The sequence below is a fragment of the Vipera berus genome, assembly GCF_964194415.1.
Source record: "Vipera berus genome assembly, chromosome: 1".
Taxonomy (NCBI): domain Eukaryota; kingdom Metazoa; phylum Chordata; class Lepidosauria; order Squamata; family Viperidae; genus Vipera; species Vipera berus.
In genome coordinates this window covers 358,704,619-358,718,868 of record NC_138202.1, presented here as the reverse complement: position 1 = coordinate 358,718,868, position 14,250 = coordinate 358,704,619, and the positions used below count along the sequence as shown (strand labels likewise).

The window sequence follows — 14,250 nt, the reverse complement described above, 5'->3', positions numbered from 1 at the left end:
TTCGATATGGTCAGTGCCTTGAGTTCAAAATACGAAAGGGAAGATGCAACTCACAAACACACAAACACCGCATTTGAAGGTTAAAATTAGAATTAGCTTCACACGAATTAGCGTGGCACACACTTCCTCGAAGAACAGAAGACCACCAAGCCGCCTCTGACTCCGTTCTTACACAAAAGAACAACCCACTCCACCCCACCCCCATTTGTTATTCGCTGCAGTTCACCACAAAAGGCCAGCTGCTTGGAAGATGCACCCTCCAGATGTGCTGGGAGGGACAGGCGGCCCGCACGTCAATCCTGACACATCTGGAATGGCTCAGGAGAGGGTTGTTCAATGAATCTGGCTTGCCCCATGGACTTTGCTTGTCAGAAGATCACAAAGGGGAGAGTCACGTGACTCCGGGAGCACTGCGACCGTCATAAATATGAATCAGTTGCTAAACAACCTGCCTCCAGAAAGCGGTGAATGCTCCAACACTGGAGGTGTTTAAGAAGAGACTGGACAGCCATTTGTCTGAAATGGTATAGGGTCTCCTGCCTCAGCAGGGGGTTGGACTAGATGACCTCCAAGGTGCCTTCCAATTTCTTCTTCTTCTTCTTCTTCTTCTTCACCCTGGTTGTTAAATGAAAGTCCCCCCGTGGACTTTGCCGGTCATAAGATTGCAAAAGCGGTGGAAAAAGAAGATATAAATGAAGCCAAAAAAAAAAAGGAATTGATTGTAAATTTGATAACAGCAGCTAGATCAGCGATGGCTAAATATGGGAGATGGAATTGGCTTAGCCCAGGGGTAGGCAACCTTGGCTCTTTTATGACTCAGGGACTTCAACTCCCAGAATTCCTGAGCCAGCTTGGGGGAACTATGGCCCCTTCATGACTTACGGACTTCAACTCCCAGAATTCCTGAGCCAGCATGGGGGAACTATGGCCCCTTCATGACTGGTGGACTTCAACTCCCAGAATTCCTGAGCCAGCATGGCTCAGCTTGGAAACCTCTCCATTTCTCCTCAGCATGGCTGGCTCATGAATTCTGGGAGTTGAAGTCCACGAGTCATGAAGGGCCTATAATTCCCCATGCTGGCTCGGGAATTCTGGGAGTTGAAGTCTATTGCCCTAATTCAGGGGTAGGCAACCTTGGCTCTTTTACGACTGGTGGACTTCAGCTCCCAGAATTCCTCAGCCAGCATGACTCAGCATGGAAACCTCTCCCTTTCCCCTCAGCGTGGCTGGCTCAGGAATTCTGGGAGTTGAAGTCCACGAGTCATAAAAGAGCCAAGGTTGCCTACCCCTGGGTTAGTCAAAGAGATGAGGGGTATAATGAAATGTGGAATATGGCAACAAATGATAAATGAACAACAGAAATTATTTTTTTTTAAAAAGGGATGATTAAAGTAAATAATTGTAATGTAATATGGGAGGATTTTATAAAAACAGGGTTGGTGGAAGCCAAAGGAAATCAACCTACTCAGGAATATATATACTGTTTCAGAGGGGGATAAGGGCAGAGTTGAAATATATTGTATATTGTTAGTTGTTATACGAGAAGAAATATAGGTAATAAAAATGGTCTCCAAGGGGGTGGGTGCACTGTAATGTTTGTAATTTTTTTAATATTGTTTTTTTATTTAGACTTATATGTATGATGTTTGCGTTATTTGGATTTGAACAATTTATTTATTAAAAAATAAATAAATAAAAATAGAAGGGAAAAAAAAAAAGATTGCGAAAGCGGATTTCGTGGGCACAGCGACCGTCACAAATAGGAGTCAGTTGACAAGCGTCCGAATTTGGATCACGTGATCCTGGGGGTGTGTTTGTGTGATGCAAAAGCCGTAACTGTGAAAAACAGACTCGTCACTCACTTTTCCCAGCGCCGTTGTAACTTTGAATGGTCACTAAATGAATGCAGGGGTTAAGCCGAGAACGAGCTGTAATTTTTCAAAAAAAAGTGGGGGGGAGAAAAAAAAGAAAGGGAGGTGTTTTTGTTTTTTTTGTCAATAGGAAACCAGGCGCCTTTTTTCAGAAACTGCTTAATTAATTCATTAACTAATTTTAGCTCCCCCGCCCCTTTTTGCAATTTCGGAACAAATTCCAGCCAGAAAATTATTTTGGGAAGAAAACAGGAAGAAAAATGCTTCCGTTTTGTCTCCCTCCTGGCCAGATGTCTGAGGAAAGAAAGGGGAAGGGACACACACACACACACATACACCCCGCAACCTCTCCCTTTGAAAAGCCCCAAAGACACTGTGCACAACAAGCACAAAATTATACAGGCAAGTCCTCGACTTACAACAGTTCATTTAGTGACGGTTCGAAGTTACAACGCCACGGAAAAAAGGCACTTCGGACCATTTGTCACACTTAACGACGGTTGTAGCATATTCCCCCCCCCAAGGGTTGCGCAATTTACATTCAGATGCTTGGCAACTGACTTGTACTTAAGACGGTTTGCAGTGTCCCGGGGTCACGTGATCCCCTTTTGCGACCTCCTGACAAGGAAAGCCAGTGGGGGAAAGCAGATTCGCTTAACAACCAGGTTACTAATTTAACAACGGCAGTGATTCCCTTAACGACGGTGGCGAGAAAGGTCGTAAAATGGGGCAAAAACTCACTGAACCAATTTCTGACTTAACCACGGGAATTTAGCGCTCGACTGTGGTGGTAAGTTGAGGACTAGCTGCACGCAGATACTCCTTGACGTCTAATCCTCTGCGAGCCCAAAGTTTCTGTTGATAAGCGAGACGGTTGTTAAGTGAGTTTTGCCCTGTTTTATGACCTTCCTTGCCGCAGTTGTGGAGTGAGCCACTGCAGTTGTTAAATTAGTAACCCGGTTGTTAAGTGAATCCGGCTTCCCCCATTGAATTTGCTGGTCAGACGGTCGCAAAAGGGGATCACGTGACATTGCAAACCGTCATAAATACAAGTCAGTTTCCGAGCATCTGAATTTTGCTCACGTGACCACGGGGACGCTGCAACGGATGTCCCCTTTTTTCCAGTGCCGTTGTAACTTTGAACGGTCTCTAAGTGAACAGCTGCAAGTCGTACGTCAGTGCCATCATAACTTTGAACAGTCACTAACTGAATGGTCATAAGCCGAGGACTACCTGTATTCCTCTTCAAACGGCTCTGCCACAGCATCCATCCATTTTCAAACATTGCACGAAAAAGTCCCCCAGAGTACGAGAATTTAATTAAAAGGAAAAAAAAAACAACCCGAGGATGGTATAATTGTTAATTAACCTTTCACAGGGATCTCAAGTGTAAATTTCCCTGGGGATCCTTCGGGATCTTTGATTATTTCCAGCGGGCCTTTTTTTTTTTAAATAAAAGAGGACGGCTGGCTTTTTTTCCAGCTCCCAAAGCCAATTAAAGTCAATATTAAGGGACGCGGTGGCTCAGTGGGTTAGGATGCTGAGCTTGTCGATCTGAAGATCGGCAGTTTGGCGGGTCGAATCCCGAGTACCGCGTAGCAGAGTGAGCGCCTGTTACCCGTCCCAGCTTCTGCCAACCTAGCAGTTCGAAAGCACGTAAAAATGCAAGTAGAAAAATAGGGACCACTACGGTGGGAAGGCAACAGCATTCCGTGCGCCTTTGGCGTCTAGTCATGCTGGCCACGTGACCATGGAGACGTCCTCGGACAAGCGCTGGCTCTTCGGCTTTGAAACGGAGATGAGCACCGGCCCCTAGAGTGGGAAACGACTAGCACGCATGTGCGGGGGAACCTTTACCTTTACCTTTATTAAGAAGACAATTAGAAAATGCAGGCAGTGCCCTGACTTGAACAGGGCAGTTTTGGTAATAAAATAAAATAAATAATAATAAACTTGGAAGGGACCTTTGAGGTCATCTAGTCCAACCCCCTGCTCAGGCAGGAAACCCTATACCATTTCAGACAAACGGCTGTCCAGTCTCTTCTTAAAAGCCTCCAGCGATGGAGCAATCACCACTTCTGGAGGCAAGGAGTTCCACTGGTTAATTGTTCTAACTGTCGGGAAGTTTCTCCTTAGTTCCAGGTTGCTTCTCTCCTTGACTAGTTTCCATCCGTTGCTTCTTCTCCTGCCTTCAGGGGCTTTGGAGAAGAGCTTGACTCCCTCTTCTTTGGGGCAGCCCCTGAGATACTGGAATGCTGCTATCCTGTCCCCCCTCGTCCTTCTCTTCATTAAACTAGACAGACCCAATTCCAGCAACCGTTCCTTGTATGTTTTAGCCTCCAGTCGCCTGATCATCTTTGCTGCTCTTCTCTGCACTCTTTCTAGAGTCTCAACATCTTTTTGACATCGTGGTGACCAAAACTGGATGCCGCATTCCAAGTGTGGCCTTACCAAGGCCTTGTAAAGTGGTATTAACATTTCACGTACTCTTGATTCTCTCCCTCTGTTAATGCAGCCTAGAACTGTGTTGGCTTTTTTGGCAGCTGCAGCACATGACTGGCTCCTATTTAAGGGATGGCCCATTAAGTTTTTCTCTGCGGATTTTTGACAGTTGTGTGTGGATCACCATGCGTGATCATTGCCAGCCGGCTTCCATCCAGCAAAGTCAGCAGGAAAAGCCGGATTCGTTTACCGACAACCTGATTCACTTAACAACGGCCGTCCAAAGTTATGGGTGTTCCATCGCTAGAGGTTTTTTAAGAAGAGACTGGACAACCATTGGTCTGAAATAGGGTAGGGTTTCCTGCCTGAGCAGGAGGTTGGACTGGATGACCTCCTAGGTCCCTTCCAACTCTGTTACAGTTAGTCCTTGACTTACGACTCTTCCTTTAGTGTCTGTTCAAAGTTACAACGGCGCCGAAAAAAGGGACTTGTGATGGTTTCTCACAGCATCCCCAGGGTCACGTGATCAAAATCCAGATGTTGGGGAACTGGTTCGTATTTATGACGGCCGCAGTTTCCCAGGGGGTCATGTGATCCCCTTTTGCGACTGTCTGACGAGCAAAGTCAATGGGGAAGCCAGATTCACTTAACAACCGGGTTACTGATTTAACAACTTCAGTGATTCACTTAACAACTGTGGCCAGAAAGATCGTCAAATGGAGCAAAGCCCACTTAACAAACGTCTCACTTCACGACAGGAACCTTGGGTGTCAATTGGGGTCATAAGTCGAGGACTCCCTTGTATTGTGCTAACTGCAGTGATCCGCTTAACGACGGTGGCAAAAATCGTTTTGAAACGGGGCAAAACTCATTTAACAACTGCCTTGTTGGCACAGTGGTTAAGAGTGCAGTAATGCAGGCAATCTCTGCCCACAGCGACGAGTTCAATCCTAACCGGCTTAAGATTGTCTCAGCCTTCCATCCTTCCAAGGTCAGTAAATGAGGACCCAGAATGTTGGGGACAAAATGCTGACATTCTTAAACCCCTCAGAGTGTGCTATGAAGCCCTGTGAAGCGGTAAAAAAGTCTAAGTGCTGCTGCCTTGTTTAGGAATTGGAAATTTGGAGCTCCGTTGTCGTTGTAAATTGAGGACTTCCTGTAGCTTGCTTTGAGATGTGATGCTACAAAGAGGTGCCTGAGCAGGGGGTTGGACTAGAAGACCTCCAAGGTCCCTTCCAACTTTGCTATTCTATTCTATTCTATTCTATTCTGTTCTGTTCTGTTCTGTTCTGTTCTGTTCTGTCCTGTCCTGTCCTGTTCTATTCTGTTCCATATTTTCTCTATTCTATTCTATTCTATTCTGTTCTGTTCTGTCCTGTCCTGTTCTATTCTATTCTGTTCCATATTTTCTCCTATTCTATTCTATTCTATTCCATTCCATTCCATTCTATATTTTCTATTCTATCCTATCCTATCCTATCCTGTTCCATATTTTCTCTATTCTATTCTGTTCTGTTCTGTTCTGTTCTGTTCTGTCCTGTCCTGTCCTATTCTATTCTGTTCCATATTTTCTCTGTTCTGTTCTGTTCTGTCCTGTCCTGTCCTGTCCTGTCCTATTCTATTCTATTCTATTCTATTCTATTCTATTCTATTCTATTCTATTCTATTCTATTCTGTTCTGTTCCATATTTTCTCTATTCTATTCTATTCTATTCTATTCTATTCTATTCTATTCTATTCTATTCTATTCTATTCTATTCTATTCTATTCTATTCTATTAATTCTATTCTATTCTATTCTATTCTATTCTATTCTATTCTATTCTATTCTATTCTATTCATTCCATATTTTCTCTTCTCTTCTCTTCCCATCTCTTCTCTTCGAATATTAATTGATTGGCTGAACAAAGGGATTTCCTACCCCGTGATCCAAAGTAATAACAACCATGTTACCAACTTAACAACTGCCGTGATTCGCTTAACGACTGTGGCTGTAAGACGAGGACTGCCTGTATCTATGGCAGCTCTCAGTCACCCAGCCAGCAAGGCTCCTTCCAACAAGCATTTCATAGCAGGCAGGAACCACTGACGCAAGCAAAGCCCAGGGTTATGGAGCTACACACAATGGGCCTGCTGACATGTTGTGAGAGCTGCTGCCTGGTCCTACGCACAGGAAACACAACAATGAAATCGCCTCGGATGGGAATCCTTGCACGTCGGTCACAAAAGCAGGCATCCCAACCTTGCTGAGGACTGCACTGAACGAGACGTGTCAGATCCTAAGTAATCCACCCCACGTCAAAAAACACAGGATGTACAGGCCGTCCTCAACTTATAACCATTGATTTAGCGACCGTTCAAAATTACAACGGAGCTGAAAAAAAGTGACTTATGGCCATTTTCCCCACTTACGACCGTCGCAGCCTCCCCATGCTCAGGCGATCAAAATTCGGACGCTTGGCAACTGACTCGCATTTACAATAGTTGCAGCACCCCAGAGTCACGTGATCCCCTTTTGCAAACTTCTGACAAGCAAAGTCCACGGGGGGGGGGGGGGAGCAGCCCAGATTCACTTAACGACCTGGCTACTAATTTCATAACTGCAGCGATTCACTTAAGAACCGTGCTACTAACATAATAATCGGGGCAATTGACTTAACTCCTGTGGCAAGAAAGGTTGTAAAACGTGACAAAGCTCACGGAACAACGGTCTCACTTAACAACAATGGAAACATTGGGCTGAATTGCGGTCGTAAACCGAGGACTTCCTGTACGATCGTTAAGGGGAAACTACCATCGTATCTTGAGGACTAGCTGCAAGAGAAGCCCCCTCCTGAGTCAAGAGGAATTCTCTGCAGGATGGAAAATTGATCAGAAACCGAGGGAGATATTGATAAAAGAGAATCGATCAGATGGGCCTAATTGAGTTAATGAGCTATTTTACGTCTTCCTACCAACCCAGCCACCCACTGGGTCCAATATTTCTGCTTTTTAGTTTGTCCTGGATTAATTATAATAATGATGATGATAATAAAGTTGGAAGGGACCTTGGAGGTCATCTAGTCCAACCCCCTGCTCAGGCAGGAAACCCTATCCCATTTCAGACAAATGGCTGTCCAGTCTCTTCTTAAAAACTTCCAGTGGTGGAGCATTCACAGTTTCTGGAGGCAAGGAGTTCCACTGGTTAATTGTTCTAATTGCCAGGAAATTTCTCCTTAGTTCTAGGTTGTTTCTTTCTCTGATTAGTTTCCACCTAATTTTTAGGTGCCTCTTTTTAATCAACAGCAACAGAGGTCGTCCTTTTACATGAATTTACAAGAGTTCATTTAGTGACCATTCAAACTTATAACGGTACTGAACACTGAACACTTAACGGCCGTTGCAGCATCCCCGCGGTCACGTGATCAAAATTTCAGACGCTTCTTATATCTTTTTCTTCTCTTTTTTCTTCTTTTTTTCTTTTTGTTTTAAGATATGAGCAATGTAAAAGTGTTGCGATGGCCTGTACGAGGAAAAAGACTTAAATACTTAAGCGTAATTCATTTTGAAAAAATCTTAAACCCCTAAAAGAAGGTTTTGAGTATTGTGGGGAAAACAAATTTAAATAAGAATTTTGTAAACGGGATCTATGATGAGACAATCAAGATGAACAGTTAGAAAAGAAGCTTTACGTTGATGTGGTTATTATTTGCAGGAATGTTAGAAAAATGTCCATATTTAATTATTTATCCAAATAATAAGAATTGCATTAATTCAAGACTGGCAAAAGAAAATATTGGAAGAGAAAATCAAGCAAAGCTATTATGTGGACTATAGAATTATAGAAACTTAATTGTTATTGATTGTTTTTTAAATATAAACTCAGAGAACTCGCTGTTTACCAAATATTAAGGTTGATTATGTTAAAAAATCAATACAACATATTTTAAAAAAACAAAACAAAATTCAGACGTTCTGCAACTGACTCCGATTTATGACGGTCGCAGCATCCTGGGGTCACGTGGTACCCTTTTGGGACCCTCCTGACAAGCAAAGTCCATGGGGAAGCTAGATTCACTTAACAACCGTGTTACTAACTTAACAACTGCAGTGTTTCGCTTAACAACTGTGGTGGCCAGGGAGGTCATAAACTGGGGCAAAACTCAACAACTGTCTCACTAAGCCACAGAAACCGGGGTCGTAAGTTGAGGACTACCTGCAACTCTGTAGGTCTGTTAGCATAACCGTGTTACTCATTTAAAGACTGCAGTGATTCACTTAACAGCCGTGGCCAGGAAAGTGGTAAAATGCAACGAAACGCATTGGGCAACTGTCTCGCTTAGTGACTGAAATTTTGGGCTCAGCTGTGGCCGTAAGTTGAGGATGATCTATTATCTAAAATTCCCCTTGAAGGCATGGCGCAAAGCTCTGAAATTTATCATATTTTAGTATTGTCAATTCCATCAACCCCGGGGGGAGGGGGGTGTCAAAAAAGTCAAGATGGTGGCTTAGGAATTGACTAGAGCTGGAAGGGACCCTGGAGGTCTTCTAGTCCAGCCCCTATGGGGCTCACCATCTTGACTTTTCCAACACAGCCACGCCCACCGATGGCCCTGAATAGCGTCCATTCTCCTTGACATAATCGTTTATTTAAAATGGAACAGCCACAGGGAGAAAAATCTATCCGTCTCTGGGGTCATCAGGAGTCAAAGACAATTAATTGGCACGCAATCCATCACACAAAGGATTGAACAGCTCAGTCGTAAATTGCCCCTTTGAGCAAAAAACCCCCCCACAAAAAGCAAGTTTTGAGCAAAAGCTGGTGGACCTCCGTTTATTCCATCCACGTTCTGCCTCCATGTTATGCAGCGAAGGCCTGCTTCCAAATGTGAAGCACTCCCAGTGTAAAATAGACACACAAGCGTGTATGCATCGATACACACACACGCACACATATGCAGAGAGAGAGAGAGAGGTACAGTACGGAGAGTGATGGATGGATGAATACAGAAATAAGATACATACTAATATAGACACATAGAAGGATTGATATCAAGCTATAATCCGTCTATCCCTCTCCATATTTATCTACCTACCTACCTACCTACCCACCTACCTATCATCTATATATCTCTATCTCTATTTATCTATCTCTATCTATCTATCTATCTATCTATCTATCTATCTATCTATCTATCTATCTATCTATCATCTATCTCTATCTATCTATCTATCTATCTATCTATCTATCATCTATCTACCTACCTACCTACCTACCTACTATCTATCTATCTATCTATCTATCTATCTATCTGTCTGTCTGTCTGTCTGTCTGTCTGTCTGTCTGTCTATCTGTCTATCTGTCTATCTGTCTATCTGTCTATCTATCATCTATCTATCTATCTATCTATCTATCTATCTATCTATCTATCTATCTTATCTATCATCTATCTATCTATCTATCTATCTATCTATCTATCTATCTATCTATCTATCTATCATCTATCTCTATCTATCTATCTATGAACAGCTGCAGGACTTGGGTCTGACTAGTCTAAAGAAAATAAGAAATAGGGGTGACAAGATAGCAGTATTCCAGTATTTGAGGAGCTGCCACAAAGAAGAGGGGGTCAAATTATTCTCCAAAGCACCTGAAAGCAGGACAAGAAGCAACAGATGGAAACTAATCAAGGAGAAAAGCAACCTGGAATTAAGGAGAAACTTCCTGACAGTGAGCCAACATGTTTTAACATGGCTGGACTTCGACACCCAGAATTCCTCAGCCAGCATGCTTTAAGATGGGTGTGCCTCAACTGGCGTAGGGAATTCTGGGAGCTGAAGTCCATACCTCTTAAAGTGACCATGTTTGAAAAACACAAATCAAGAGTTAGAACTGAGCGAAGATCCCTCAAACAAACCAGGATTGTGGTCCACTTACCCGCCGCTGTCTGAATGTACCCAGCCAGGGTGCAGAGCCGTCTCTCACACTGCCCGCTGGGAAGAAAAAGGACGATGACCGCCAGCAGGGCGCTGAAAGCCAAAAGGGCACAGCCGCCCACACACAACACTGCACTGGTCTGAAAATAAAACAGGTAGAGCTTTTGTTAGACTGTCCTATGAATGCAAATCCCCAAAGAGATCTCATCATCCCAGCTCTGCAGATATTTCTCAGGAGCCAAAGATTTAAGTCAGCAAGGGGAGCTATGGCCCTTTTATGGCTTGTGGACTTCAATTCCCAGAATTCCTGAGCCAACATGGGGAACTATGACCCTTTTAGGATTTGTGGACTTCAACTCCCAGAATTTCAGAGCCAACATGGGGGAACAATGGCCCTTTTATGGCTTGTGGACTTCAATTCCCAGAATTCCTGAGCCAACATGGGGAACTATGACCCTTTTAGGATTTGTGGACTTCAACTCCCAGAATTTCAGAGCCAACATGGGGAACAATGGCCCTTTTATGGCCTGTGGACTTCAATTCCCAGAATTCCTGAGCCAACATGGGGAACTATGGCCCTTAAATGGTTTGTGGACTTCAACTCCCAGCATTCTTGAGCCAACATGGGGAACTATGACCCTTTTAGGATTTGTGGACTTCAACTCCCAGAATTTCAGAGCCAACATGGGGAACTATGGCCCTTTTATGGCTTGTGGACTTCAACTCCCAGAATTCCTGAGCCAGCGTGGGGAACTATGGCCACAAAACCCGGACTTACAATCCAGATTCCAAACACCAACCTCTGTCCCCACCCCTAAAGTCACATGACTGTATTTTGGGTGCCTTTACAACCATTTGCAGCCTCCTCCGGTCACATAACCACAATTTACAATGCTTCTGTGAGAAATAGGTGTTTACTTCCGAGTTCTGGCAGGAAAACAAAAAATCCCCATAACGAACAATAAGTTCGTGTAATGACCGTGACATTCACTTAAGGACCGCAGCATTTGCTTTACGACCACCGTATTCCCTTAACAATTGCCACAAAAATGGGTCGTAAAATCAGGTGTGGCCACATGGCTGACCGGCTTTATGTCCGTCATAGCTTTCTGCCGAAATTGTGTGCTCAGTTATGATTGTTAAGACAAGGAGTGTCTGTCTGTTTTAAGTGAGTCCTGCTCAATTCTGTGATCTTTTTTTTCTGTCCTGGTTGTTAAGCAAATTGCTGCCGTTGTTAAGCGAATCACACGGTCGTTAAGCGAATCCAGCTTCCCGCATTGAAGCTGCTTGTCAGAAGCTGAGGGGGAAGACCGCAAATGACAGTGACCTGACCCCAGAATGCCACATCCGTTTTAATAGACGCCTCTTGTCAGGCTCCCAAATTTTGATCACATGCCAGTGGGGAATGCTACGACGGTCATAAGAGTGAGGACTGGTCCTAAGTCACTTTTTCCAGTGCGGTTGTCACTTCCAACGGTCGTTAAACGAGCGGTTGAAAGTCAAGGCCTCCCTGTGGTCACGTTACACAAAACCCATTGCTCAGCACGATTTGAACGGTCGCTAAACAAAGGGCTGTAAGTCAAGGACTTCCTGTCGTCAGCTTACACAAAGACTAGGATTCGGTCCTCTTTGAACGGTCGCTAAACGAAGAGCTGGTAATCAAGGACTCCCTGTATCGAACGACACAAAGCCCACCACTCAATCCTATTGGAACAGTCGCTAAACGGATGGTCGTAAACCGAGAACTCCCTCTATCCCCAGGGATCTTCAAGCTTGGCCCTTTTATTTCTGGAGCTGTCTAAGAAGGATAGTTGCTTATCTTGCGCAGTGCAGAAGTCAGGACTAAGATTAGTGGGGTTTTTTTTTTCCAAACTTGGCCACTTTAAGATGGGTAGACTTCATTTCCCAGAATTCCCTAGGCAGCCATGCTGGCTGGGGAATTCTGGTAGTTGTAGTCCACGTATCTTAAGGTAATCAAGGTTGAGAAACACTAGATTTGATGGTCTCTAAAGTACCTTTTACCATCACCCTTTTAGGATTATCTTCCAAACCACAATCCTCTATCATAGGGGTCTTCAAACCTGGCCCTTTTGTGACTTGTGGACTTTTAACTCCCAGAATTCCTCAGCCAGCGTGTCTGGCTGAGGGATTCTGGGAGTTGAACTCCACAAGTCATAAAAGGGCCAAGTTGGAAGTCCCCTGCTTGTGGACTTCAGCTCCCAGAATTCCACAGCCAGCATGCCTGTCTGAGGGATGCTGGGAGTTGAAGTCCACAAGTCATAAAAGGGCCAAGTTTGAAGATCCCTGTCTTAAAGCATCCTGGCTGAGGAATTCTGGGACTTAAGTCCACGAGTCTTAAAAGGGCCAAGTTGGAAGACCCCTGTCTTAAAACATCCTGGCTGAGGAATTCTGGGACTTGAAGTCCACGAGTCTTAAAAGGGCCAAGTTGGAAGACCCCTGTCTTAAATCATCCTGGCTGAGGAATTCTGGGACTTGAAGTCCACGAGTCTTAAAAGGGCCAAGTTGGAAGACCCCTGTCTTAAATCATCCTGGCTGAGGAATTCTGGGACTTGAAGTCCACGAATCTTAAAAGGGCCAAGTTGGAAGACCCCTGTCTTAAATCATCCTGGCTGAGGAATTCTGGGACTTGAAGTCCACGAGTCTTAAAAGGGCCAAGTTGGAAGACCCCTGCTCTATCCTGAATTTGCTTCCGTTCTGCCCTTAAACGGAACTGTTCAAATATGGATCGCACGTTTTGGAGAGTTTTGGGATATGGGGGAGCTGTGGAGCCCCCCCCATTACCCTCCAAGAACAGTTCCCCCACCCCCCACCCCGATTATCTTGCCTGCGTAGATCTTAAGCGTCCTGTGAAATCTATAACCCACAATTCAGCCGTTGCTTGCTCCCCGGAGTAATTAAGACGCCTTGGCAGGCTGATCCTCAGAAATGTATTACATGCATGGTGAGATTAAGGAGCGAACACGAGCGGCCATTAAAAGCCACCGGTGCAATTCGCTGCCTTTGCTGATTTCTCGAAACGAGCCGTTTGCCGGCAGCCACCAGCCGCATCCAAATGTTTCTTAATTAAAACAAAAAACACGCAAAAGACCCCCCCCCTTGCTTCACTGGAGTTACCCGGCTGTTGACAACCGGGTTTGGCTGCCAAGGAACGGCAGCTGTAGGTGAGTGCGTGGCGCCATAATGGACATCTCGTGCCGAGGACACTGAGATGTCGGGAAATGAAGGTCAGGATGGGTCTCCTGGTGAGGTGGCGACATCCGCAGAAAGGTGGATGTGTCGCCTGTTTTGAAACTATCTGCTGTGAACTCTGTGTAGGTGTCGGGAAGGGCATCCAGCCGGTAAATGCTCAGCTTTATCTAGTCGCCTTGCCTCTACAGCAAATAAAGGCTACAGGGTTGTAAATTGGGAGGTTTGTTTTTCCAGGGGATTGGTTGAGGTTTCGTGGGTGAAAATGGGAAGACTGGTCCCCAGATCTTGGGAAGGAGAATTGCAGCTGCATGCAGCAAGATAGAGAGCACGGCCCTAGTTGGGTCGGGAAATGTCTACACGAAAAGAACCAAGCTCAGAGAGTACCACAACAATCCTTCTCCTCCATCGCCTTTTAAAATCTGCACCTAGCGTTCCTTCCTTCCTTCCTTCCTTCCTTCCTTCCTTCCTTCCTTCCTTTCCTTCCTTCCTTCCTCCTTTCTTTCCTTCCTTCCATCCTCCCTCCCTCCCCCTCTCCCTCCTTCTTCCTCCCTCCTTCCCTCCCTCCTTCCTTCCTTCCTTCCTTTCTCCTCCTTCCTTCCTCCCTCCCTCCCTCCTTCTTTCCTTCCTTTCCTTCTTTCCTCCTTCCCTCCCTCCTTCCTTCCTCCTTCCCTCCCTCCCTCCTTCCTTCCTTCCTTCCTCCCTCCCTCCCTCCTTCTTTCCTTCCTTTCCTTCCTTCCTCCTTCCCTCCCTCCCTCCCTCCTTCCTTCTTCCTCCCTCCTTCCCTCCCTCCTTCCTTCCTTCCTCTTTCTCCT

General features: G+C 45.0%; 1 protein-coding gene across 1 annotated transcript in view; it reads right to left on the bottom strand.

The window, feature by feature from the left end:
• Positions 1–14,250, bottom strand: part of LHFPL7 (LHFPL tetraspan subfamily member 7) — a gene marked incomplete at its 5' end in the record, with an annotated part of 77,407 nt that overhangs the window by 34,228 nt on the left and 28,929 nt on the right. Inside the window, one exon of the mRNA XM_081315444.1 lies at positions 10,230–10,368. Coding sequence (XP_081171570.1) covers positions 10,230–10,368 — 139 coding nt within the window. The remainder of the gene's footprint in view (positions 1–10,229; positions 10,369–14,250) is intronic.